General features: G+C 45.7%; 1 protein-coding gene across 13 annotated transcripts in view; it reads right to left on the bottom strand.

Moving 5' to 3' along the window:
- Nucleotides 1–650: 650 nt before the first annotated feature.
- Nucleotides 651–27,873, bottom strand: part of ZNF236 (zinc finger protein 236) — a 110,537-nt gene continuing 83,314 nt past the window's right edge. For 12 of the 13 annotated variants that reach the window (XM_041739519.1, XM_041739518.1, XM_041739524.1 and 9 more), the window contains 6 exons: nucleotides 24,096–24,283; nucleotides 16,522–16,653; nucleotides 14,266–14,463; nucleotides 12,305–12,434; nucleotides 3,882–4,058; nucleotides 651–3,154 (listed from right to left, as the gene is read on the bottom strand). In XM_041739519.1, coding sequence (XP_041595453.1) covers nucleotides 3,030–3,154; nucleotides 3,882–4,058; nucleotides 12,305–12,434; nucleotides 14,266–14,463; nucleotides 16,522–16,653; nucleotides 24,096–24,283 — 950 coding nt within the window. In that variant the 3' untranslated portion in view covers nucleotides 651–3,029. Of the gene's footprint in view, nucleotides 3,155–3,881; nucleotides 4,059–12,304; nucleotides 12,435–14,265; nucleotides 14,464–16,521; nucleotides 16,654–24,095; nucleotides 24,284–25,298; nucleotides 25,381–27,873 lie in introns of those variants that run through there. The other variant, XM_041739532.1, reaches the window with a different exon arrangement.

Here is a 27,873-nt window from a genome sequence, read left to right as displayed (position 1 = left end):
CAGACAGGGGAGTCAGTCATGAAGACACAGGTTCCCGGAAAGCAGTACATCATCAGAAGGTAAAGCACAGCCTGAGGGCCCCACACCGGGCTGCCAGGCAGGCAGGTGCACCTCTGAGTCCTCGAGGGTCCCCCCTCCACCCTGTCCAAGCACTGAAGTATCGATGGAGGCAAGGAGACCTCAGAGTAGGGCACTTCCGCTGGCATTTCTAAGGGAAGTTTTTATGTTACCTGGCGCCGTCTGTGTTCTCCAGTGGACGGAGTCCCACACCTCCAGAACCCCCGCCACCTCAACATTGCAAGCACTCTACCCTCGTTTTAAGTTTAGTAGGTGTGCAAAGGCAGTTCATCCTCTCAGCTCACTACAAAAGTGTAAGACAGTCGAGAACCTTGGAGCTGTACTCAAGATGCCCAGGGATCACTCCCAAGGGCCCATCACTCCCTGAGCACACACACAGATGACGCCTGCCACTGACCCATGTCCTGACTTCAGACAGACCTTGCAAGGGTAAGTTTTCATCATCTGGACATCACAGAGGCAAAGGAAAATATCATTAGAAGTTCTGCTCGGTTAAAAAATTATCTGAACTTGAAATTAGTTCATGTGCCAAATTATTATATGGTAAACATTTTTAAAAGAAAAAAAATTAATCACACTTCCTAACTTCATTTTTTATTTATTGTTATTCCAAAGCAGATATGCTAGGATGAGATAGTTCTAAAAATACAGTTATCTATTCTCAAAACCCTGGTTATGCAGGAGGCTAGAAATCTTGTCAGAAGACATTTATCAACCATTAAAATATAAAGATCAACCTGTATGCCACCAAAGGTTCAAGTGAAATTATGCCTTTACAAAACCTCATATTTTCAAGGAATGTTTTGCAAAGAAGCAGCTTTTTATAATTAGGAAGTAAATAAAAATAATATATTAATGTCTTGCGTTTGCCTACTAACAGTTAATAAATTGAGAAAACTCATAAAATGAATCATTGATCTTTTTTCTTTTTCTTTGACGAAAATAAAGGTAGGCTTTAGATTCACCTGGTAAGGCCTTAAGCAGGCAGTTCACCAATACAGTTCACTGAACTATGCTTTCTGTACAATTAGGAATTAAATAAACCCCTTTTAGAGACTGTCCTGAGAGATGACATTTAATGCTACAACCAAAATAAATAACCTAGCAAGAACAAAATTTTTTAAATTCCAATAATTTCAACTTTGGAGATATCTGTTCACCAAAATTAATCAACATTTCTAAAATATTTTAATACAAAATTATAAAAGAAAAGTGCATTAAAAGCAGAATCTTTAAAACTCTGGCACAATTACAATTATTCGGAATATATGGACTATAGCCAGGTACACACTGACATTCCAGGAAAACCTCAAGATATATAATAAGTCCAGTATCACAAGAATAAGTGAAATAAGGCTTTTTTTTCCTTAAAAAAATATACAATACACAAAGCAGTTTGGAAAAAAAAAGTAATATTATTTAACAGTTTTCTGACTTAAATATTTTCACATAACAAAAGTTTTTATATCACCATCAATATTACTTATGTACAGATGCCAAAAGTGAACAACAAAAAAATCAAAAGATGCCCTTTGAAAAAATAACAGTGAAAATGTCTTTCTTCAGGAATCTGAAATGAGCTCCTCTCTTAATATACAAAGTCCATACAATATTTATAATAAAACTGCTCTCTTCTGAAACCAGGGAGGCCATGAGACAAAATAAAGGCAATTATTTTTCAGGAAAAAAAAAAAAGCAAAACAACCCCACCTTTATGTTACAATGAAAAAGATACCCATTTATTAATATAATGAATACAATACTGATCTGAAGTGCTCGCGGGGAGGTAAAAACTCTGATGCTTACTCTATAATCGGGACTAGTGCTTCTATTTACAAAATATACTGTTCAGCCACACAGAGGCCCATATATCTGTATATGTACATATGTATTTATATATAGAACATATAAATAATTGTGAAGGAGAAATTCACATGAAGTAAAGAACCTTCTGTCTTTGGAATGCTGTAGGAGCAACGCACACTCTGCCCGGCCCGGGCTGGGATTTGGTTTGGGACGTGTTCCATGTGGCACCATTGATGACAGTAAAGAGTTCCCTGAAATCAACCACACACCTGCCTCTGCATGAAGAGAGAATCGTGGGGCTCGGACGGAAACACTGCTTGCTTACCGGGTGGACGGGGCCACGGGTCCCCACTGTGTCCTCAGCGCTAGGACACAGTTCTGCTCTTTCCTGCTCACGATGTATGGCTTGTGCTTTCTGCAACCATCTCACCCGTGGACCTGCATCTGGATTTATGAAGCAAGTGCAGCCCTCCACCCCCATTCCATGGGGACCGTTTCATCCTCATGTGTGTCTGGTTTACAGCCCCCCCATTATGCCCCGATGCTGCATTCTTGTAGCTAATGGTTCAAGAATCGTAATGCAGAGAGAACTGGTCCAGCCATCTCTCCAGGTATTATATTAACTTATGGTAGACTAGAAAGAGTCAATTTCTAATTTCAAAATGCACAGAGAAAAGACATGGAAAACACTTCCCTGTGTGTTTTAACGTTTTTCTGAACTTCATGCACCTATTTTATGTTTGTTTTATAAGCTATGCTTCTTAGAACAGAAAGCATGAAGGAGAACCTACCTTACTTTTTCCATGTTAATGTTGGTCTTTGCTAATACAAAGAGGTCACACTATAGTGATAGTAAGATCCAGTTATTTCTTTTGTAACTAGATGTACTGGCCACCAAGGAGACGGTAGGACTGCTGTAGTACCTGAGTTCAATGATTTGTAGACAAGTGACAACACGTGTTCACACTGCTCCCAGTTCTTTCCTATCAGTCTCTGAAAGACAATGATTCTTTAGATACTTTTATAGCTAAAAAACTAGTGTGGTTAACATTTTAACACTTGAAGCTTCAAGACAGAAATTCTGAGCGCTCCATTCTTCGCAACATCTAATTTCAGAAACAGCCTTGAGGGCAGGATGGGCTGTGTCAGAACACATTGGCCAGCGCTTGCCACTCATTGGCGGACTCCTGCACCACCTCCTCCAGGTGGAGGGTCCGGCTCAGCTCCTCAGCTCCGTGCTCCTGCTGCACCACGGGCTCCTGCAGATTTCCTGCAGCACAAACATCAGGCGGAGTCTCAAACACTCAGCAGCACATGAGTATTCACGTTTAAATAAAGACAATCTAAATCGCAACCAAACATTTCTGAATTGATTTGCTTTCCATCCCCAAGGAAAAAGAATAACTTGAGATGCAGGTTAATAGTGTCGGTAGCAATTCCTGCTTTTTGAACATGAACAGACGCTGCCCTTGTGGTGGGGAACTCCTGCTTACAGCAACACGAGGTCAGCGATAAGCGATTAATTAAGAGTGACAGCCAGACAACACACACAAAACCCCTCCCATGAGAACATCCCCTACAATGAGAACCACCACCACCACCACCACCACGGGTCCCTCCCAGGCTCACGTCACTTGCAGACCACACTGTCCCAAAAACTAGGGAGTCATGCATACAGCAGCGGCTCCACCTGTGACCCCCACCAGCACCCAGTGCCGCCTGGATGAGGCGAGGGGCCTCCCCTGCCCTTCCCACATGGACAGCGGCATCCCGCGATGCTGGGTGGGACATGGGAACCCTGCTCGGCCAGCAACAGTGCTGAGTGGGTGCCGTACCTGCCCTCTGAGCGTTGGGATGCACCGGCTCCACCGTCACCCAGAGCCAGCCCTTGTCCCAAGACCCTGCGGAGGGGCTGCGCCACAGCCCACTCCTAGCACTTGCTCCACCGCCACGACCACCTGAAGGCCTGACCCCTGGCTGCATGGCACACAGCTTACCGGTGTAACTGTGTGCCCGCTTCATGTGGAGCTTCATGTTGCTCTTCTGGGTGAAGCCCATGATGCAGTAGTCACACTTGTAGGGCCGCTCCCCTGTGTGCTTCTTCATGTGCACCTGCAGGGCGCTCTTCTGGTTGAAGGCTTTCTCACAGAGCGTGCAGTGGAACGGCCGCTCTCCTGGGGGTGGGTGGGGGCGGCACTCAGTGTCAGCACAGACCCAGAGCCCTGAGGCACGCACATGAGGTCACCGTCCTTCCGTCCCTCCCACTGCTAACTCATGAGTTTCTAGCAAATCTGCCCCATGGTGAGACATAGAATAAAACCTTAGTCCAGGAGGAGGGGCTCGAGGGCGGAAGAGTAGGGTCCCCACATCACCCGTCCCCAACAAATTACCTAGATAACCTTCAAATCATCCTGAAAATCTACGAATTCGGCCTAAGATTTAAAGAGAGACCAGCTAGAATGCTACAGTGAGAAGAGTTCGGGCTTCTATCAAGGTAGGAAGACGGGGAAAAAGAAATAAAGAAACAAAAGGCCTCCAAGGGGGAGGGGCCCAGCAGGGAGCCGGGCTGAGGCCGGGGCGAGTGTCCCCAGGACAGGAGAGCCCCGTCCCAGAGGAGCAGGAGCTGCACTGACCTTCCCCGCGGAAAGGGGCCCGCAGGGAGTTAGAGCAGGACCCAGGAGGGCGGTGATGCCCTCGGGCTCCCTGGGACACTAACAGGCACCTGTGCCCCGGGAGAGTGCGCCGAGCTCCCTAAGGGCTGCAGCGCTCGGCGGGACCCGGAGCAGCTCGGAGGGGTCGGGCGGCGGCTCCGCGGAGGGGGCTGTGGGGCAGGAGCGAATCCAACAGCGCAGACCCCGGAGCACAGGGCGCCGGGACACAGCCCAGGATCCGGCCTCCCCCGGGACAGGCAGAGGCCGGGAGGGCCCAGGACAGCGAGGACGCTCCTGCCCCGCGCTGAGCAGATCAGCGGCCCCGCCCCGGAGCCCCCAGGCCCTGCAGACGGAGAGCCCCGGAGCTACGGTGGGGGCTGACTCCAGGGCTGCAGAGCTGGCCCCGCCACTGCGGTGGTTCCTCCCGGGGCCTCACGGGGTAAACAACCCCCACCGACCCCTGCACCAGGCAGGGGCTGAGCAGCTCCCCCAAGTGCTAACACGTGAAAATCAGCACAGCAGGCCCCTCCCCCAGAAGACCAGCGACACGGACCAGTTCCAAGGGAAGTCAAGGGACTTAAAGTATACAGAATCGGAAGATACTCCCCCGGGTTTTTTGTTTTTTTTGTTTTGTGTTTTTCTTTTTTCTTTCTTTTTGATTTCTGATTGCTTTCCCCACCCCTTTTTTTTTCCACCTTTCTTTCTTTTTCTTTCTCTTTTTCTTCTCTTTTTTTCCCTTTTTTGCTTCTTTCTCTTTTTTCTTTTTTCTTTTCTTTCCTTCTCTCTTTCTCCTTTTCCCAATACAACTTGTTTTTGGCCACTCTGCACTGAGCAAAATGACTAGAAGGAAAACCTCACCTCAAAAGAAAGAATCAGAAACAGCCCTCTCTCCCACAGAGTTACAAAATCTGGATTACAATTCAATGTCAGAAAGCCAATTCAGAAGCACTATTATACAGCTACTGGTGGCTCTAGAAAAAAGCATAAAGGACTCAAGAGACTTCATGACTGCAGAATTTAGATCCAATCAGGCAGAAATTAAAAATCAATTGAATGAGATGCAATCCAAACTAAAAGTCCTAATGACAAGGGTTAATGAGGTGGAAGAACGAGTGAGTGACATAGAAGACAAGTTGATGGCAAAGAGGGAAACTGAGGAAAAGAGAGACAAGCAATTAAAAGACCATGAGGATAGATTAAGGGAAATAACAGCCTGAGGAAGAAGAACCTACGTTTAATTGGGGTTCCTGAGGGTGCCGAAAAGGGCCAGAGGGCCAGAACATGTATTTGAACAAATCACAGCTGAAAACTTTCCTAATCTGGGAAGGGAAACAGGCATTCAGATCCAGGAAATAGAGAGATCCTCCCCCTAAAATCAATAAAAACCGTTCAACACCTCAACATTTAATAGTGAAGCTTGCAAATTCTAAAGATAAGGAGAAGATCCTTAAAGCAGCAAGAGAAAAAAAAGTCCCTGACTTTTATGGGAAGGAATATTAGGGTAACAGCAGACCTCTCCACAGAGACCTGGCAGGCCAGAAAGGGCTGGCAGGATATATTCAGGGTCCTAAATGAGAAGAACATGCAACCAAGAATACTTTACCCAGCAAGGCTCTCATTAAAAATGGAAGGAGAGATAAAGAGCTTCCAAGACAGGCAGGAACTGAAAGAATATGTGACCTCCAAACCAGCTCTGCAAGAAATTTTAAGGGGGACTCTTAAAATTCCCCTTTAAGAAGAAGTTCAGTGGAACAATCCACAAAAACAAGGACTGAATAGATATCATGATGACACTAAACTCATATCTGTCAATAGTAACTCTGAACGTGAACAGGCTTAATGACCCCATCAAAAGGCGCAGGGTTTCAGACTGGATAAAAAAGCAGGACCCATCTATTTGCTGTCTACAAGAGACTCATTTTAGACAGAAGGACACCTACAACCTGAAAATAAAAGGTTGGAGAACCATTTACCATTCAAATGGTCCTCAAAAGAAAGCAGGGGTAGCCATCCTTATATCAGATAAACTAAAATTTACCCCGAAGACTATAGTGAGAGATGAAGAGGGACACTATCTCATACTCAAAGATCTATCCAACAAGAGGACTTAACAATCCTCAATATATATGCCCCGAATGTGGGAGCTGCCAAATATTTAAACCAATTAATAACCAAACTGAAGAAATACTTAGATAATAATACACTTATACTTGGTGACTTCAATCTAGCTCTTTCTACCCTCGATAGGTCTTCTAAGCACAACATCTCCAAAGAAATGAGAGCTTTAAATGATACACTGGACCAGATGGATTTCACAGATATCTACAGAACTTTACATCCAAACTCAACTGAATACACATTCTTCTCAAGTGCACATGGAACTTTCTCCAGAATAGACCACATACTGGGTCACAAATCGGGTCTGAACCGATACCAAAAGATCGGGATAGTCCCCTGTATATTCTCAGACCATAATGCCTTGAAATTAGAACTTAATCACAACAAGAAGTTTGGAAGGACAACACGTGGAGGTTAAGGACCATCCTGCTAAAAGATGAAAAGGTCAACCAGGAAATTAAGGAAGAATTAAAAAGATTCATGGAAACTAATGAGAATGAAGATACAACCGTTCAAAATCTTTGGGATGCAGCAAAAGCAGTCCTGAGGGGGAATTACATCGCAATACAAGCATCCATTCAAAAGCTGGAAAGAACTCAAATACAAAAGCTCACCTTACACATAAAGGAGCTAGAGAAGAAACAGCAAATGGACCCCACGCCCAGCAGCAGAAGAGAGTTAATTAAAATTCGAGCAGAACTAAATGAAATCGAGACCAAAAGAACTGTGGAACAGATCAACAGAACCAGGAGTTGGTTCTTTGAAAGAATTAATAAGATAGATAAACCATTAGCCAACCTTATTAAAAAGAAGAGAGAGAAGACTCAAATTAATAAAATCATGAATGAGAAAGGAGAGATCACTACCAACACCAAGGAAATATAAACGATTTTAAAAACACATTATGAACAGCTGTACGCCAATAAATTAGGCAATCTAGAAGAAATGGACGCATTCCTGGAAAGCAACAAACTACCAAAACTGGAGCAGGAAGAAATAGAAAACCTGAACAGGCCAATAACCAGGAAGGAAATTGAAGCAGTCATCAAAAACCTCCCAAGACACAAGAGTCCAGGGCCAGATGGCTTCCCAGGGGAATTCTATCAAACGTTTAAAGAAGAAATCATACCTATTCTACTAAAGCTGTTTGGAAAGATAGAAAGAGATGGAGTACTTCCAAATTCGTTCTATGAGGCCAGCATCACCTTAATTCCGAAACCAAAGACCCCACCAAAAAGGAGAATTACAGACCAATATCCCTGATGAACATGGATGCAAAAATTCTCAACAAGATACTAGCCAATAGGATCCAACAACACATTAAGAAAATTATTCACCATGACCAAGTAGGATTTATCCCCGGGACACAAGGCTGGTTCAACACTTGTAAAACAATCAATGTGATTCATCATATCAGCAAGAGAAAAACCAAGAACCATATGATCCTCTCATTAGATGCAGAGAAAGCATTTGACAAAATACAGCATCCATTCCTGATCAAAACCCTTCAGAGTGTTGGGATAGAGGGAACTTTCCTGGACATCTTAAAAGCCATCTACAAAAAGCCCACAGCAAATATCATTCTCAATGGGGAAGCACTGGGAGCCTTTCCCCAAAGATCGAACAAGACAGGGATGTCCACTCTCACCACTGCTGTTCAACATAGTACTGGAAGTCCTCGCCTCAGCAATCAGACAACAAAAAGACATTAAAGGCATTCAAATTGGCAAAGAAGTAGTCAAACTCTCCCTCTTCGCCGATGACATGATACTCTATATAGAAAACCCAAAAGCCTCCACCCCAAGATTGCTAGAACTCATACAGCAATTTGGTAGCGTGGCAGGATACAAAATCAATGCCCAGAAATCAATGGCATTTCTATACACTAACAATGAGACTGAAGAAAGAGAAATTAAGGAGTCAATCCCATTTACAATTGCACCCAAAAGCATAAGATACCTAGGAATAAACCTAACCAAAGAGGTAAAGGATCTATACCCTAAAAACTATAGAACACTTCTGAAAGAAATTGAGGAAGACACAAAGAGATGGAAAAATACTCCATGCTCATGGATTGGCAGAATCAATATTGTGAAAATGTCAATGTTACCCAGGGCAATTTACACGTTTAATGCAATCCCTATCAAAATACCATGGACTTTCTTCAGAGAGTTAGAACAAATTATTTTAAGATTTGTGTGGAATCAGAAAAGACCCCGAATAGCCAGAAGAATTTTAAAAAAGAAAACCATAGCTGGGGGCATCACAATGCCAGATTTCAGGTTGTACTACAAAGCTGTGGTCATCAAGACAGTGTGGTACTGGCACAAAAACAGACACATAGATCAATGGAACAGAATAGAAAATCCAGAAGTGGACCCTGAACTTTATGGTCAACTAATATTCGATAAAGGCGGAAAGACTATCCCCTGGAAGAAAGACAGTCTCTTCAATAAATGGTGTGGGGAAAATTGGACATCCACATGCAGAAGAATGAAACTGGACCACTCTCTTGCACCATACACAAAGATAAACTCCAAATGGATGAAAGATCTAAATGTGAGACAAGATTCCATCAAAATCCTAGAGAAGAACACAGGCAACAAACTTTTTGAACTTGGCCACAGTAACTTCTTGCAAGATACATCCACGAAGGCAAAAGAAACAAAAGCAAAAATGAACTATTGGGACTTCATCAAGATAAGAAGCTTTTGCACAGCAAAGGATACAGTCAACAAAACTAAAAGACAACCTACAGAATGGGAGAAGATATTTGCAAATGACGTGTCAGATAAAGGGCTAGTTTCCAAAATCTATAAAGAACTTATTAAACTCAACACCAAAGAAACAAACAATCCAATCATGAAATGGGCAAAAGACATGAAGAGAAATCTCACAGAGGAAGACATGGACATGGCCAACATGCACATGAGAAAATGCTCTGCATCACTTGCCATCAGGGAAATACAAATCAAAACCACAATGAGATACCACCTCACACCAGTGAGAATGGGGAAAATTAACAAGGCAGGAAACCACAAATGTTGGAGAGGATGCGGAGAAAAGGGAACCCTCTTACACTGTTGGTGGGAATGTGAACTGGTGCAGCCACTCTGGAAAACTGTGTGGAGCTTCCTCAAAGAGTTAAAAATAGACCTGCCCTACGACCCAGCAATTGCACTGTTGGGGATTTACCCCAAAGATTCAGATGCAATGAAACGCCAGGAGACCTGCACCCGATGTTTCTAGCAACAATGTCCACAATAGCCAAACTGTGGAAGGAGCCTCGGTGTCCATCGAAAGATGAATGGATAAAGAAGATGTGGTCTATGTATACAATGGAATATTACTCAGCCATTAGAAACGACAAATACCCACCATTTGCTTCAACGTGGATGGAACTGGAGGGTATTATGCTGAGTGAAATAAGTCAATCGGAGAAGGACAAACATTATATGGTCTCATTCATTTGGGGAATATAAATAATAGTGAAAGGGAATATAAAGGAAGGGAGAAGAAATGTGTGGGAAATATCAGGAAGGGAGACAGAACATAAAGACTCAACTCTGGGAAACGAACTAGGGGTGGTGGAAGGGGGGGGTGGGGGTGAATGGGTGACAGGCACTGAGGGGGGCACTTAAGGGGATGAGCACTGGGTGTTATTCTGTATGTTGGTAAGTTGAACACCAATAAAAATTAATTTATTAAAAAAAAAAAACCTTAATCCACAGCTACCAGAACTCCCAGAAATAAAAGTAGAGCCCCTATGCTTAAAATAGTGTTCCTAAAACACGTTGGGGCAGTAAAGCAAACCCACACCAAGTACATGAGAATGTCAAATCTACCTAATCACAAGTATAATTTATCCAATATTTTCTAAAATGTCATTTTAATTCCTTTGATGTTGATACAGAAACCCAAGAATGGAAGGGATGTTGCCCCTTGACTCCTGCCAGAAGCCCTACTCATCTCCCTGCTGCACACTCCCGGGCCTGCATTCTCTGACTTCCCCACACACTTGTCCCCTACCAAGTCGCCCTGGGCCCAGAAGGTTCTTTCCTGTTGACTCTGGACGGCTGCCGCCTGGCCAGGCACCTGCTCCCTTTTCCCATGTGGCTTCCCCAGACATGTCCGCATGAAGCCCCACGTGGTTGCCCTGAGGACACCTGCTGTGCATCTTTCCCAGGTAAACCCCCTGTCACTCTGTCTGTCCCTCCATCCAGTGGCCAAGACACAGGAGGGCTTCCTACTGTCCCCCAAGGTGGCCCCGACACGTCCTGCCCCAATCCCAGGGCATGAGCACATGATAACAGCACGCCTGCACCTGTGTTCCTGTGCCTGGAGGACAAGGATGTCATAGATGTGGTTATGGCCACTGGTCAGAGAACCTGGGCTGAGTCACAGGGAGACTTTCAGAGCAGAGGGTCCTGTGGCTGAAGGCAGAAGGGGAGCTGCAGGGACCAAAGGCCGTGCAGGGGCCTTTGCAGGCTTGAAGGTGGCATGCACACAGAGGGGGTGCATCCCGGCCAGCAGCAGGCAGGGCCCACAGCCATCTGCCATCTATGGGCTTCTCTAAACCTTCAGAGCACCTAGCTTGTTCTAAAGGCAAACAGGAGTCTCTATCTCTTAAAACCATGTTTTTGAGTAAATATATCAGAAGTACAGCATCGTTATCTTTCACTCAAAAGCTATTTACCAAACACCTGGTTGGTGCTGGGTCTATGCTGACAATACAAGGAGGCCCGTGGGCCAGCCAGGGGCACTGGGGTCACAGAGGCCTCCTGGGGAAGGGGTCCAAGCTGACACCTGCAGGTGAGTCAGAGATAGCCAGGCCAAGGGAGATGGGGCCGAGGGGCCCAGGAGAGAGGATGCTCAGTGAGCAGAGTCAGGACTCCAGAAGGCAGGCAGGTGTGAGACCCTGAGGGTCCCCAAGGCTGGACGCCGCAGGGCAAGGGCCCACTGTGCAGCAGTGGGCGTGACGGCTCAGAGGACACCAGGGTCCCACCCCCAGGTGCTTAGACAGGAATCCGAGGGTCCATCTGCCAACCTCCCGCAGTTTCCGGCTGGCTCTGTGGACATGCAGGGCTGCTGGCTGGAGCGGAGGCAGGTCCCGCAGTGGGTCCTGAGGTGAGAGGCCACCACAGAGCCACAGAATGGGGTTGGGACAGTGGTGTCTCCACGTGAGCCGCAGCACGCCTTGAAGGGTGGCAGGCGTGGAGGGTGCAAGTGAGTTGTCAGGGAGCCGGACCAAGGGCAGATGGGTGAGAGTTTAGGTCTTGGTGATCTTGGTTTGACAACACAACAGACCTGGGCAGGGTTAGGTGGTGACAAGATGTAATAGGAGTAGAGGGACTGGTGTCCCCACAGTAGGAGGAGCTGGCATCTGGATGTGGGGGGGACCCCGATACAGGCAAGGTCCCCAGAAGCCACAGCAACCCTTGCCTAATGGTTCTACTGCCCACGGTCACCAAGGACACTGCAAAATCTTTTACTTGAAAACTCAACATGATAAATTGATGAAAAATTAGGGGAAAAAACAGAATCTGTGGCCCTGGCTTTATAAATAACATATGACATCGTAAAATACGTTTTCTCATCAGCCCACCTCTGCTGCCAAGACCTGAACCTGGGAGCACACAGTTCACGGTTACCTGTGTGGATGCGGCTGTGCCGCTCCAGCTGGCTTGGCTTGGCGAACGCCTTTTCGCAGGTGTCACATTTAAACACTCTTGGCTTCTGGGAGCTCAATGAGGGGCCAGCTTGATGCGTCTGCATATGCTCCTGTTGAAGACCACACACAAAAGGAAGAAATACTCACGACCATGGCAGAGCTCTACAGACTCGCAACAGAGCTGCGACCATGGGAACCCCAGTGAACAGTACGGTTGCTGGGGACCATGTGGGATGAGCATCCTCAGGGATTCAGTCATGGGCGTCAGGCCCCTCACAACCCCGGGTACCAGCTGTGCGGCTCCCTCCCTCATTGCCAACGACCTTGATGGCTTTAGGAACACGGTCAGCTATCTGGTGGGAGGGTCATCAACTGAGTCTGTCTGGGTGCTTCTCATGACGAGAGTGGGCTCTGGGCTGAGGCAGGTAAAGCGCTATTTCCATCCACCCGTGTGGACTGACCTCCAGCACAGGGCGCAGGCTGCACTCCAGGTGGTTCTAAGGTGGCCGCAGTCTCTCTGGCCCCCTCATACACCCTCCACAGGAGGAGGAGATGACTCCGGGGCTCACAGCTAAGGAGGGGACACCTCTGATGGCAGCGTCCACACGGACTGTCGGTCCTCGCTTCCCTATTTACCAATTTCTGCACTCAGTCACACTTCCATCAGGAAGGACTCAATGGTATTTATTTTGTACTGTGGGTTATAATGCAACACCACTTAATACATTTTCCTGCTGGAATTTTTCCAGCTCTGGCCATAGGGAGCTTTTCCCGTCGAGGGCTCTCGTGTGCCTTGGACGTGTCCCTGTCACTGTGAGTGGCACGGACTACCTACTTATCTCCTGACACAACTTCACCTAAGGATGTTCGTGGATAGGAATATATATTATTAAAAACATCTTTAAAATTTTTCTTTAAAAAAAAAAAAAAAAAAATTTTTTCTTTAATCATACAGCCTCTTTGAAAGGTTTCATGCTCTATTAGACAGTATTATCATAGCTATCATCTCAGCCCTCTCCACTGTGAGGGAAGCATTATGCTAAGCACTTTATATTCCTCAAAATAACCATAAAATCTAAGTATTAATATCTTCATTTTACAAATTATAAAACTGAAGCTGTGCAGGTTACGTGACCCAGCCAACGTCACAGAGATTCTAAGTATTAGGGTCAGATTCAGATAGGGACCAGGCAGGGGAAGCCACACACACATCTCCCTTTGCAAGATTTTGCTTCAGTTTGTTTAGAAAACAAACAAGGCATCCTCTTTCCAGAAAACATGGCAGAGAAAGAGGGGAGGCGCAGAAACTGGCCACACATCAGGAGGGCAGAAGTCTAGGTGCTGTTGCACAGGAAGGCTGGGATCCATCATGGGCTACTTAATGGTCAGATGATGACAATTTTGGTTACAAGGCGCACTGGCTGGGGAGCCTTGGGGCCGCCTCCACCAAGCAGGCCACCTGACCACCCTGGAACTCACTTCCCAGGCCCTTCCTCTTCCCCCTCCCTACTGTGTGCACGTCCCGGAGTTCATCTGGCCACTCTCACAGCATGCAGACCTCTGCACCCTATCTCAAGGGGGTGCTGACCCAGCTGGTGAGGTGTCCCCAGACCCCTGTGGGAAGTCCTGCCAAGTGTGGGCCCCAGGGCAAGGGGCATTCCTGCTTCCCCCCAGCCTGGCCTGTAGGTATTTTCACCATCTGCCACTCTGAGGGTGTAAGTCACATGGGACACGCGTCAGAACCGCACATAAACATAACTGCTCACCTGTACACCCAGCAGACCTGTTAAAACTAAAATCTCACTGACCTCCTCCAAACCACAGAAAAATCTGTTACTCTTTCCCTTCTGTGAGCACGACTCAGGACTTCTACCAGATCACACACCCTCCAGCGAAGGTCTCTAACCCTGGAGCCCACTGCCAGGCCAGCACAGAGCTTACCTTGAGGTGCGTGGCACGCTTGAAGGCCTTCCTGCACACAGGACACACATGGATGCGCTCGCGGCCATGCACCTCCTTGCTGTGGTGCAGCAGCAGGGCTGCTGATGCAAACGTGCGGCCGCACTCCAAGCACTGGTGCAGCCGGCCCTCCTTCTCAGGCGGCCCCCCTGGTGCCAGGCTGGCCGATACGTCAGTTACCTGCAGCAGGTTGGAAAGCCCGGACTTTACTCAGTGGCTGCGGTTTGCAAAGGGACAAATGACAAGATGACAGAGACACACCATGCAGGTGCACCCGGTCCATGGCACTTTCATCCCAGGAAAGGCCAGCAGGGTGGGGGCGACGGCCTTGGATCAGATGGGCAGACCCGGTTCTGGCATTACTATCCTGGATGCTCCAGCCCTGTGTCCTCATCTGATAAACAGTCATTGCTGACACCACCTCCCTGTTGGGGCTGGGGTGGGGCTCCAGGAGCTGATGGATACCGGGTGCTGAGAGCGATACCCGGCTCACAGCATGCACTAAGTGCGGTGGGTAGTAGGTTAGCTTAGACAAAAGTAAAGGACATGACCCCCAAAATGCTACTGCTATGGATGAAGATCGTTTCTCAGCAAACTGCGGTATAAATCATACTTAGCAGAAGGTGTGTTACTTCTTGATTGCATGAAAGCATTTCCCCAAACTTTAAATCACAACCAATTACATTTTCAAATCATTTTAATGCGATGCCATTAACACCCTGAAAACAAATAAAGCAGGAGTTTGTGACTGAGCTTTTACAAATAGGAGTCTAGTTTTGCAGATAAAAACTTGTACATGATAACTTAAAGAAAATTATAAATAGTTATAATGAAAATTGATAGGATTTGTCAACATTTTTAACCTAGTTTATGAAGTACTTTCTCATAATTTTATGATACATAGAAAGGGATAAAACTTAAGAATATTTAATAAAATATTTCTACAAAGTGCTCTAAGATCATTAATATATGCTATAATAATAAAAAAAAGGAATTTAATAAAAAAAGGAATAAAACCAAAAAGCTCAGAAGCACAAAAATGATGCAGTCATGTCATATGCCATGAAGTGGGTATTATTCTGTGATGCTTGTGTCAGGTATAGTGTGTCTACATGTGAGGGTCTGTGTGCACAAAGCCAGGAAACAACAAACACATGAAACAAAACTATGTGTTCAGTTCAGCATGTAAAATATACTTCTTGTGAATCAAAAGGAAGTCTGAAAGGCACAGGAACAAATGCATCAGGCTGCTTAATAACTGCAGGTATAAACCACGTGATTAAAGCAGGCAACACACAGCCAGGCGCATGGGCTAAAGCCGGAGGCCGGGGCTAGGGCTCTCCAGGGGTGCTCGCAGCGCCCCCAGCAGCTGCCCTGATGGAACACTGTGAACGCTCGGTGCCCGTGTCCCTCCGCTGTGCCCGCAAGTCCACCAGCTTGCTCCGAGTCCTCTAGGCACTGCCGGGGCTGAGGGTCCCTGAGCCAAGTGTGCTAAAGTGACACAACTGACCTTCCGCTGGATGAGCTTCGGCTGGAGGAGACTCCCTGTGCTGATCTCATTTCTTTATAAGGAAGGAGGCCTCATCCCATGGAAAGACCAGTGAGTAATTTCCCTGAAACTCATTTGCTCAAACTGCACAGAACATAGCACCGCTCAGAGTCAGTAACTATTTATTATCTGTAATTTACTGCTAACTCCGAAAAGCTTTAAGGAAGTTTTTAGACTCTTCTATATTTACAACTATCATTTACTAAATGTTCTAAACCCTCAAAACATGCACCTTAAGGAAAAAGGTAGTCAAATGACAAACAGGCCACACACACACATAAGCATGTATATGAAAAATGTACAACCAGACCTAGAAGAATCAGCAGAGGTATTAAAAGAAAACCCTCAAAAAGAACTAAATGCAAATCAAAGGCCATGTGAAGTCTGATCAGCAGGCAAACAGAAGGAGACACTTGTAACTTTAAAACTAGCCTCACACATGACTGGTTTCTATATCTTATTTTGTGGCATGAAAACCCCATCGCAGCAAACCACAAACCGTGGACTGTCAGAGTCGGTATCCACCATTGGACACAGGCTGTCCCCAGGCCCTGTGCAGCGCAACACCTACTCTTCACCCCCACTGGGCCAGAGATGCCCTCCAGTGGTGGTCCCCAGCTCCCTGAGCCCTCCCTCAACCCATGTTCCCTAAACCCGCAAACCAGTGTGAATGCACATGCACAGCATACCTGGTAGGCGATTTCCTCACACGCAGCAGCGGAGGGCTGTGGAGTGTGGCTCACCAAGATGACCTGCGGCGAACCTGCTCCCCCCTGGCCTGAGAGCGAGGGGTCGGTGAGTAAGGCTGGGAACTGCTGGCCCTGCAAAGACAGACTGCTTCAGAAGGCGTTAACGTTATCAAACCCAGTGGTAACCTCAGGGGTATCTCTTGTGGTGCAGTTACTGTGGACAGTGGGCAGGTCCTCAGGGAAGTTCACCACAGAAACACCCTGTGACCCAGCATGGCATCCCCAGGCACCTGCTCCAGACACATGAAACCCAGACACATGAAAATGCTCAAAAATAATATCCCCTCCAACGCTCGCGCTCTTCACAGTGGCTACAGAGGGGGAAACAACCCAAATATCCATTAGCTGGTGAGGGATGTGCAAAGTGAGGCATGTCTGTGTGGCGGAACACTATTCAGTTGAAGGAAGCACTGGTGTACGGCACGAGCCACAGCACGGACGAGCTCGACGACAGGATGCCAAGTGAGGCGGGCTGGCCACAGACCACATGCTGTGGGCTTCCATGGATGTGAAATGCTCAGGACTGGCGGGTCTACAGACACAGGGTGGCTGTCAGGGGCCTGGGGCTGAGGGACAGACCACTAACCACTCACGGTGCCACGTGTCCTTTAAGGGTGAGGAAATGTTCCAAAACTAGATGTGCTCACGGGTGCACAGCTCTGTAAACAGACTAAAGACCGTTAACTTGTATACTTTCAATAAACGGGTGACCACTACGGTAGGTACAGTATATCTCAACAAAGTTGTAAATGTACATACAAAGAACATTTACTTGTTCAAAAACGCACACTCAGTTTTGCTATGCATACAAACTACTTTGAGTCTTACTCCCACTCCAGCCTACCTCTCACTACTGACCATGAATCTGAGACAAAAAGGGAGAATGAAAGAGTGGGGGGTGGCCAGGGGCATGCACACAGGGACAGCCGGGCCGACCACAGGCCTCAAATGCCAAGCCACACAAACTCAGTAGACATACAATGTGCACTGCAAGCCAGCGCACTTTACACGTGATCAGAACACGCACGTGAAACACAAAGATGTGAAGGGCCAACATCAACGCACAGGTAGGGAGGCAAGGACAGCAAGGATGCTTTGGTCATAAGGCACATGGCCCATGTCACTGGTGCCCCTGGCTGAGAGAGCGGGTGTTCCTCGTGTCTTTGGGGCATGCTGAGCTCGATGGGGCAGATAAGCCTGGAAGGGGTGCAGGACTGAGAGGTATTTAAAGAATTTCAGGTCCACTTCTCATGGGAAAGATACTGTGGTACGCAGACAGGGACAAAGAGGCCATGGGATAGAACACAGGGCACAATATACATTTACAAGGACAGTATCATGGATTCTAGAGAAAAAGAGCCTTTTTTTTTTTTTTAAAGATTTATTTATTCATGAGATACACAAAGAGAGAGAAGCAGAGACACAGGCAGAGGGAGAAGCAGGCTCCACGCAGGAAGCCTGACGCAGGACTCGATCCAGAATCCCGGGATCAGGCCCTGAGCAGACGCTCAACCGCTGAGCCACCCAGGCGTCCCGAAAAAGAGCTTCTTAAATTGATTTGAATTCTCTGCTTTTTATAGGCAGTTTTAAAAAAACTGAAGTGATATTTTAAGGGATCTCCTTAAATTTTTTTACACGGACTTTGGGCAAGTTCCTATCCATATCAACAAAGCTTCCTGTCCACCATCCCCTCACATAGGGGAGTTAGCTGCATATCGCTACCTTCAAACACCAGTCACTGTACTCTTCTGCACTCTTGCTTTTGCCACCACTCTTACCAGACTACACAATTTTGGAAAATTGTGCCAATCAAAAATAATAAATTTGCACTTTCTAATTAATCAGACAAATATGCCTGGCTGCCGGCCAGAAATTCTGGTGCATGTAGGAACCAGTGTTGGCTTAATACACTTACATGTTCTCAAAGGAAAGCTAAGACCTCTGAGACTGTGAGCTTATGCAAGTTTATTGGAGGAAAAGACAAGCTACAGAAGTAAGGAATAGATTAGCAACTGTCAGGGGAAGGGGCAGTAGGTAGTAACATGAGGGACCTCGAGGGATGGAATGTTCTGGGTCTTGACTATAACTACGACAATACCTGGTTGTGATATTGTATCTTCAGTTTTGCAAGATGCTACCACCTGGGGAAGCTGGGTAAAGCGTACCCAAGATCTGTCTGCATCATTTCTTAAAACTCACTGTAAATCAATAATTATCTCAAATAAAAAGTTTAATTTAAAAAACTCACAATATAATGTAATCTACTGGCTTATTATTGGTGTTTCAATTGCTAACATTAAGTATTCTTCACACATACACCTGATTTAAAAATCAAGTGTCTAGTAAAATAAATGCTCAACAATTAGCCACACTCACAGAAGTGGTGACCTGAATCTCAAAGTCCTTTATTTTCGGTTCGTGTTATTACTTGCACTGTTATTTACCTCTTTGCTGTATTTGGTTTACACTGAGATGGGAGCTGCAGGAATTCTCTGAGCCCTGGCAGAGTAAAACAGGCCCCAATGACCAGCTGCACCAGAATCACCGAAGGCGGGCAAGCACTAGCAAATTCCAGCCGCACCCACCGCTGCTGAACCAACCTTGCAGGAGGAACCTGGGTATTGTGATGTGCAACCTGGTTTGGGAAATGCTGAGAAAACATCGCCAAGGGCTCCCATCCAGACGGACGAGGCTCGGCATGACAGCCGACTTGATTCCCTACCACATCCCTGTAAACTGACCTCACTCATTGTGCCCATGTTCTAATCTCGCCAGGATCTGCTCTCAGCAACTCATCATTTCCATGCCCCAGACAACTCCGACTGAACTCAAATGCACACTGTGCCTCTGTGAGAACATCCAGACACTGAGAACCAGCCAGCCTTCACCGGGCACCACAGGAAGGCAGCATGAAGGCTTTGGAAGCCGGGGCCAGGACACCTCCAGTCACTACAGACACGACAGTGACTGCAGAACCGCCCGCTTTTCACACGGAGCGTCTTTAATCACAGCTGCCATGGTCACATGCTGATGTCTTATTGAGACCCCAAAAAACACATTTACATGCCTAACTAGTAAGTTTTAAATATTTTGTACCAGGTCAATAAAGTTAGAAAAAAACAACAAACCTACAAGAATTCATATAAAATAGAATGTGCTTCAAGGATGAGTCAGTTACTTCTTTTTGTTTTCAGAACAAGAACTGAAAAATCACTTTGCTTTCTTGAATAGATTTTTAAGTGCATGCATTTCCTTATAAAATTGTCACATTTAGTAGCCTGATTCCCACTCCCGCCACCAACAGTCCAAAATTTGGAAAGAAAAACTCATTTCAAGTTTGTAGTTGAAAAAGAAATCTCTACAATTCATCAATTTTTCTTTTAATAATTTCCCTAGTAAAGATACTACAAAGTTACCTTTTAAAAAAAAAAAAATTAGACCACTTCTTTTTGTTCTTCCCACCCTCTTCTCTCATGGACCTTATAAAGAAACAAAAAAAAAAAAAAAGAAAAAGAAAAAGAAAAATGATACACAATAAATGGATAGTACTTTCATGTGTTTTTAACATCTACAGTTCACGTCTCTGCAGTTTCCCAGGGAGGGCCTGACTTTCCACGTGCAGACACGGGGGATTGGCTGACGCATCTGCACATTGTTCTCACTTCACTTCCTCACTGAATTTAAGAAGCACATGTTGTGAATGGTTTGAAGGGACTACTGGTAAACCATGGATGCTTGTCTCTTAGTGACTGACTCTTGCCTGTAATGAACAACCATTTCTAGAACAGTTCATTTCTCATAACTGCCTTGGATTTCCAGGTCACACTTTTATGATCATGAACAATCCTAACAGTTTACATATTTATAAACATTTCCATATATGTTCATTAACCTTTTGACAATAAAATGATGGTTCTTTTGTGCAATAAATGACTATGTTTAGAAAAATAGCTCTCATAGGGGATCCCTGGGTGGCACAGCGGTTTAGCGCCTGCCTTTGGCCCAGGGCGCGATCCTGGAGACCCGGGATCGAATCCCACGTCGGGATCCCAGTGCATGGGGCCTGCTTCTCCCTCTGCCTATGTCTCTGCCTCTCTCTCTCTCTGTGACTATCATAAATAAATAAAAATTTTTAAAAAAATTAAAAAAAAAAGAAAAAGAAAAATAGCCCTCATAAAGCTAAGACAGGGTTGATCTGGTTTTTTTTAACTTTTCAGGGTATGAAGTCATTGTGAGTCCAATTAAAGTCCAGCAGCTAACAGAAGAGATTCAAATGAACCTACAGAATTTCAATTGCAGATTTTTTATACTATTGTTTTATACAATGTGTGCTAATTAATCAATTTGGGTTTAATTTTTTTAACTGATAATTTTTGAAAAGTAAACCAGAAATTATGTATCAGTGAGGTAGCCCACAGACATGCAGGAGGAAGCCGCTGTTCATCTGCAGCAATGTTGCTTCCGACCTTGGGCACACCTCATCTGCAGCAACGGTGCCCCCCGACCTTGGGCACACTTCATCTGCAGCAACAGTGCTCCCGACACCGGCCACACCTCATCTGTAGCCAACGGTGCCCCCGGACCTCGGGCACACTTCAGTGCCACCCTTTGCTGCTACTCTCAGACCCAGCTGGCCCAGACAGCAAGGCTGGGGCAGGAGAGAGGGCAGAGCTGACCTGCAGCACACCCCACCGCGGTCTGCCATGGCCTGGTACATGGAACTGGTGCAGCCTGCGATCTATGCTCGGGGTGAGCCAGGAGAAAGGGGCGGGGGCTGTTGCGTATACAGCACAGACTCCTCTAAGCCACTACGGAAATGTGGATGTGGTGCTAACGTAGCAGGGACCACAGAGGGTTTTAGCCAGAGGAGTAGCACATATACACGTGCTTTTTATTAATTCTGGCACCAGGCCAGATCCCATCCCCACCTGTGCATTCACTCTGCATAGGCAGCCTTACTTTGTCCTAGCACTAACATTGTCATATCCAACACTTTAATCTGATGCCCTGTACAGAAACTTCTCGAGGCAGCAACGCCCTCCTTGGCCCCAATCCCTGCACTCTGTGTGAGAGGCTTCAGGGAGCCAGCCTGGGAGCAGGACCGAGGGCCCAATAGCCACCCTGTGCACGAGCAAAGACATCCTCAGAAAATATTTGAATTATTTAAAAACGTAACCTAGAAGAACGAAGAACTCCTCATTGAACTTCACTGCAATTATAACAATAATTCTTGGGGACGCCTGGGTGGCTCAGTCAGTTAAGCATCTGTCTTGGGCTCAAGTCATGATCCCTGGGTCCTGGGATCCAATCCTGAATCGGGCTCCCTGCTCCACGGGGAACTTCTCCTTCTCCCACTCCCCCTGCTTGTGCTCTCTTTCCAATACTTTGAAATAAGTAAATAAAATCTTAAAAAAAAAAATTCTCAAAGTGATATAATTTAACAAACAGAAAATAAACTCATAACCATAGAAATAAATGCCTCTCTGGCTTTTTCTGATCAATCCTGACCCCACTCTGCAAAGTTATTCCAAGCATTAAAGTTGTATTTTAAATGATTTTTACCTCACAACTACTTCTGTAACTACTATAGTTAAAACTGTACCGTGAGAAACCAGCCATGGCCCTGACTGCCAACGAATATACGTGACAGGGCAGGAGCCACGTCCTCACATGTGCCTGCACCTGCCAGTACTGGTCAGCAGCAAGGTGGCACCACACTTATGTATGGCTTTGCTCGGCAACTGGAATATAAGGTTATGTATGACCATCATCGATACTAGAATCACAGGTAGGAAGTGAGGACGCACAGCAATGCATCAAGAATCAATCAAACTCCCTGCATCCTGCCTTGAGAAAGAAAATACATCATTTACCTCTTAGGTTGGCTCCTCCTGTTCCAACTATAATTTTAAGATATAATACTAACTGTTAATATTTAGAAGGGTGATAACATCCTGACAACAGGACAACAGGAATGGAGTAACACATGAGAACAAGTAAATGTTAAAATACGTAAAGAACTCAGTGAGACACTTCTCTCCTTCAGTGGCAGAAAGGCAGGTGCGTGAGGACAGCACAGCAGGATCTGGCCAGGAGCACAGATGCAGCCGCCACATGGAAGCCACCCTCCCCTGCTGTCCTGTGGGAGGGCCGACTCCCCCCAGCGCCCCGAATGGGCTTCTGCCAGCAGCACAAGGGCAGTTCGGGAGCAAGATGATCTGTGCTGGTACAGACCAATTGAGATCTGCTCAACTGGCTCCATGCCGGCCCTGGGGCAGGACAGGGAAGGGTCCCTATTTTACACATGGAAAGGACTGGAATCCAGAATCAAAACAGCCACAGCCGCCGTGTGGCTGTGTGACTGAGCAGCGAGCCTGAGTGGAACGAGCGTGTCACAGAATGTATCCTGTGCTCTGATCCTGTGGCACATTCTGCTGTTCTCAGAGCAGGGACAGGCAGAGAGAAAGGGGAACGACCAGACACGGTTGTTGCAATAGATCTTCATTGTAAGTTATCAAGGTTTCTCTAATTAAACGATTAAAGCTGCCCCGGTGTCTCAGCTCAATGCCTTACTCAGAATGCACACCCTCCGACCCAGCACACCTACCTGCAGGCACTGCCCTGAGACCATAGGTCACTGAAAGCCTGAGAATTTCCTCATTACTGAAACCCTGAGCACCCTGCCCTTCAACAAACTCCTGAAACAAAATGCTGAACAGCCATTAAACCATGTTTGCATTGCTAAAATCTTTGATGGGTGACTCATTCCCTGAAGCATCTGGCTCTGCAGTTCAGGCCAGATCACAATCTTGGGGTCATAGTGTCAGGCCTACGTGTCCCTCTCCCTCTGCATCTCCCCTCTCCGCCCCACCCTGCTCACGAGTGTGCACACACTCTCTTTTTCTAAAATGGATAAAACAAAAATCTTAAAAAATTAAATCACTGGCGGGGAAGGCACACACAGTGTAGCAAGAGGGAGTTCATACTACGTGATGTATACAAGAGCTCATTTCTGTAGAAATGTTAAAACATGTATGTGTGCCCCTGCATATGAAGGTTTGGAAGGATATATACACTAAGAGGTCAATCATAATTCCATTTGGCTAGTGGATTTTTAAATATAGTTTTCTGTCTTTACTGAACTTTCCTGTTCTCTTCTTTTTGCATTTAACATATTACACATGTTTTAATCTGAAAAAAAAAACCACTTCAATTTTCTCTTATTTTACTTATTTGATAGAGAGCGAGTGAGCACAAGCAGGGGGAGGGTCAAAGGGAGAAGCAGACTCTCCGCTAAGCAGGGAGCCTAATGCAGGGCTCCATCCCAGGACCCCAGGATTAAGACCTGAGCCAAAGGCAGACACTTCACGACTGAGCCACCCACATGTTGCAAACCACTTCAAATTTGAAAAAAAAAAAAAAAAAAAAAAAAAACCTTCAGCATATACATACATAGAAAAGAAGAAATTAAAGTGTGCCACAATCCTCCCATGAAGGAAAGGGCAGTGCTCTACCTGAGAAGCAATGTTGAGCGTGACCGTGTCCAGTCCTCCGGAGAGCAAGCCCTGAGTATCGGCCAGAGTCAGCGTGACACTGGCATCTCCTCCCACTCCTGATGAAGACATGACCAGGTTCTGAGCAGATATGGCAGATGGAGACATTGGTGTGGTCGAAGGAAGGCTGCCAGTGGTAGCATTAAGTTCTACAAAAGAGGAAGAACAAGTATATTAATAGCAAAGCTAGGTAAGTCCAACTTTAATTGGATGGGAAGAATGGTTTCTATAAAGGAACTAATCTGTCATAGTCAGCATTTATGTTTACCTAAGCTTTTGAAGTTACATCAAGATAATCATAGAATCTTTCATTCCAATTTTATGGCAAGGCTTTTACAGTTTTTAAATATATTTATGCGTAAATACACTCTGCTTAAGTATAATATCAAGAAAAAAACAGTAAAAGAGTAAAAAATGTGACCCTACAGTCCTAGTCACTACATCTACAGCAGAAGGAAACTGCCAACGATTTCCAGGACACTGTCCCGTCTAGGACCAGAGAGGAACCAAATGGGACCCACTGAGCACCAATCAGCTCCACAGCCTACACTGCACCGTATCTGCTAAGGCCCCCTCACCCTCCTCATGTCTGCTTATTCTGAAATAAACCTCATTCAACCCTTTAAATACTAACTTATCCTGCCAAGACATCCTATTTCTCTTTGGAAAAGACAACAACACATTATAGTATTTTGCCCTGATATCCAATGATAAGAGAAAGGAAGCTATCTGGGACAGAGTCAGGCAAAGAAAGGCCTTTTCTTCTATAAAACAGAAACTCATGCAGCCAGTGAGATGGGCTGAGCACGGGATTCTCAAAGTCCTGTGGCAGGCACCAACAGAATACAGGTTTTTGAGGTTTTACTTGTAAGCATAACACACATGCACATGCGTGTACACACACACACACGCATACACTTCTCACCATCTATCCTTCCATTCATCTAACAAACGTGACTTATCACCCACTGTGTCAGCCGCTGGGCTGGGTGCTACAGACCCCAAGATGGTTAACCAAAGTAAAAGGTGAAAACTCTATTTCCTAATTAGGTTTAAAAACAAAACAAAAAGAGACTCCCGTGGATACTCTGCTGTGACTCGGGCCACATTAGCCCAGAGCCTCTGCACGGAGTCAGGGGCCAACAGGGAAACTAGGTTACTTACTTGTAACTGGAGTCCTCCAAATACAATGCCTCCATAGATCCACACTCTTGGAGTCCCACACTGTGCTGCACAGACCTGGAACCTTCAAAAGCAGTATAACCATTAGGAGGCTAGGAGTCTCTGCTCTGTAGCAGCCACCGGGGCTCCATAGACCACCTCGTCAGACCCCTCCCACCTTGCTGAGCCTCTGCGCAGAGTGGACTGCTAGGACTGCTAGGACCGGAGGAGTGTGGATTTGTGGAGGGTGTATGTTCTAAGCACTCCAGTTACCAGTATATGGTCGGCCTCGGGTTCTCCTGACGCCACCTCCACACACCCTGACTCGCTCTTGCAGACTAGCATGCAGGGATGGTTTTAACGTGAGCAGATGAAGATTAAAAAGAAGAATCCTGAGAATGATGACCAGCTACGTGGATGGATGTTCAATCACCAACACTAGGGAAATCAGGGAGGGGCCATCAAAGGGCCCAGTGAGAGAAGCACCTGCTGAAAGGCTCACCAGAATTATCCTTACAAGGAGAAAAACCAAGCGCTAACAGGGCTGAGTGCTACTCAGATGGCCAGGACCTCAAACCTTCCCCAAACTCCTGAGATAAAGGGATGAGGCCTCTTCTCTGCTCCCCACCAGATCATCCAACTCCCTGATGATCATCAATGCAGCAGGGGGTCAGGACTATATAGCACAAGAAATCCGAAGAGAAAACAGAAGCCTGCATGCTCCTGACACAAAGGTCAGTGGGAACGCTAACCTCAGCCCATGCTGGGTTCACACCTCGACGCCAAAAGTGTATGAATCAATGTTCCACCATGCTCCCCATTCAAGACATTTGCCACCAAGAGGATGACAGCAGTTCAAGTAGAGCTTCTATCCTCAAATAGTCCCAAAACAGGTGATGTGAATAGGAAAGAACAAAGTTTTCTTAAGCATGCAACTGAATAACTAATTAAAAGCTATAATTCCATTTGTTCAAGATATGATTCTTGATTATAGAAAAATATTTACTTAAAGCTCTAGAAACCACAGTTTTAATTCAAACTAAATACTCTCAACCTGGAAATTAAGGCTGAATACTTGAGCACAGACTATAAAATTCTCACTTTCCGTCCTCATTTACTGGCTCTGAACCTATGAGTCCTCCAGAGGCCACATCAGAGAAATCTAAGTCCTACTTTGGTTTATGCTTCTAACTCAAAGTAAGTCATCTCTTATTAAGTCTTATTATTATTACTCATCTTAAGGATGAGTAAATCCCTTATGGTCATCAAACTACCTTAAATATTTGTTGGGAAAAGTTTTCACAGCTTCTGAGAAAACTTAATATGATAATTTTGGAAAGTTTCATAAACAGTTTAAAGGATGTGAGATCAGTTTTTCCTTAGGATAAAGGTAGGGGAGGAGGCCTCAGGAACAGAGAGAAACATTGCCTGGGCATTCATCCCCAAGGAGAAAGTGAGGAGAATGTCCTCCTTCATTATAAAATGTACCCCCACGTGGGAAATGTTAAGACCTCTGAGCTGCTGGGAAGTAAGTAACTGATGATACTTAAATCTAGAAGAAACAAAGGGTAAAATAACCTTACATAGGAAGGAAATAAAGAATTGTGGGTTGTTGTTTTTTTTTTTTTCACTGAAAACATAACTTATTCATCAAAATTCTATTAACAAATGGACAAAGGTAAGAACAAAAAGATAACACCAAAGATAACACCAATTTGAGATAAATTCCTTAAAAGCTGTGCTAAATTGTCAAGCCTCTGTTAGTGACTCCTTCTGCCACTGAAGAGCACTCACATCACATCTGACCAGGTCCTGAGAAGCCACGTGTCCGATCTTGTGGTGGATGCTGTCAGGGTCAGACTGGGGGTGGCCTTACCCCGTGTCCGACAGTGGAACACACACTCATGCTTCTCTCCTGCACATGGAAGTCTGCGGTACTTCCATTAACTTCTAAACCTAAAAGGTAACACCTGAGTTTTCAGGGCTTCCATGGAGATGCAAAGGGCCAGAGCGGTCACAGAGGCTGATACACCTCAACCACATCTGGAGACAGCTCCAGATGACAGCAGCCACGTGCACCTTCGTTGTGCTCTGATCTCAAGCGCCACTTTATGTGACTTTATGTGGCACCTGAGAACACTGGGAGTTTTTATTTTATTGTGTTTCTAAGAAAAGGCACGTGTAATCAATTGCAAGTTCAGTTCAGTTTCGATTTTTACGTGGCGTGGCTTGAAGCCAGGCCTGGGAGTGACTCTGATGCTCAGGAAAACGCTGCCTTTTTATGATGCAACCTCTTGGCCAATGTTATACCCATGGGGTCAGCTCCGTCATTATAACTAGTACCAATGGAACACACAAACCTTGACAATTATCTGCCTCCTATCCATGACTGAGTAGTGCAACATATGAAGACTCTGTTCCCATATCCAGATTAATTCAAAGATGCCAAAGGTATCTGAGGACACATACCACTGACCTGCTCACAGAACATTAACCATGTATATATAATACCTGATATTATGTCATTAAACATTTTTAATTATGAACTCAACTTCTATTTCACTAAATTCTTTAGAAA

This window comes from Vulpes lagopus, chromosome 24 (genome assembly GCF_018345385.1).
Source record: "Vulpes lagopus strain Blue_001 chromosome 24, ASM1834538v1, whole genome shotgun sequence".
Classification (NCBI taxonomy): Eukaryota; Metazoa; Chordata; class Mammalia; order Carnivora; family Canidae; genus Vulpes; species Vulpes lagopus.
The sequence above is the reverse complement of the archived record's forward strand: the minus strand, read 5'-3'. Positions and strand labels throughout refer to the sequence as shown.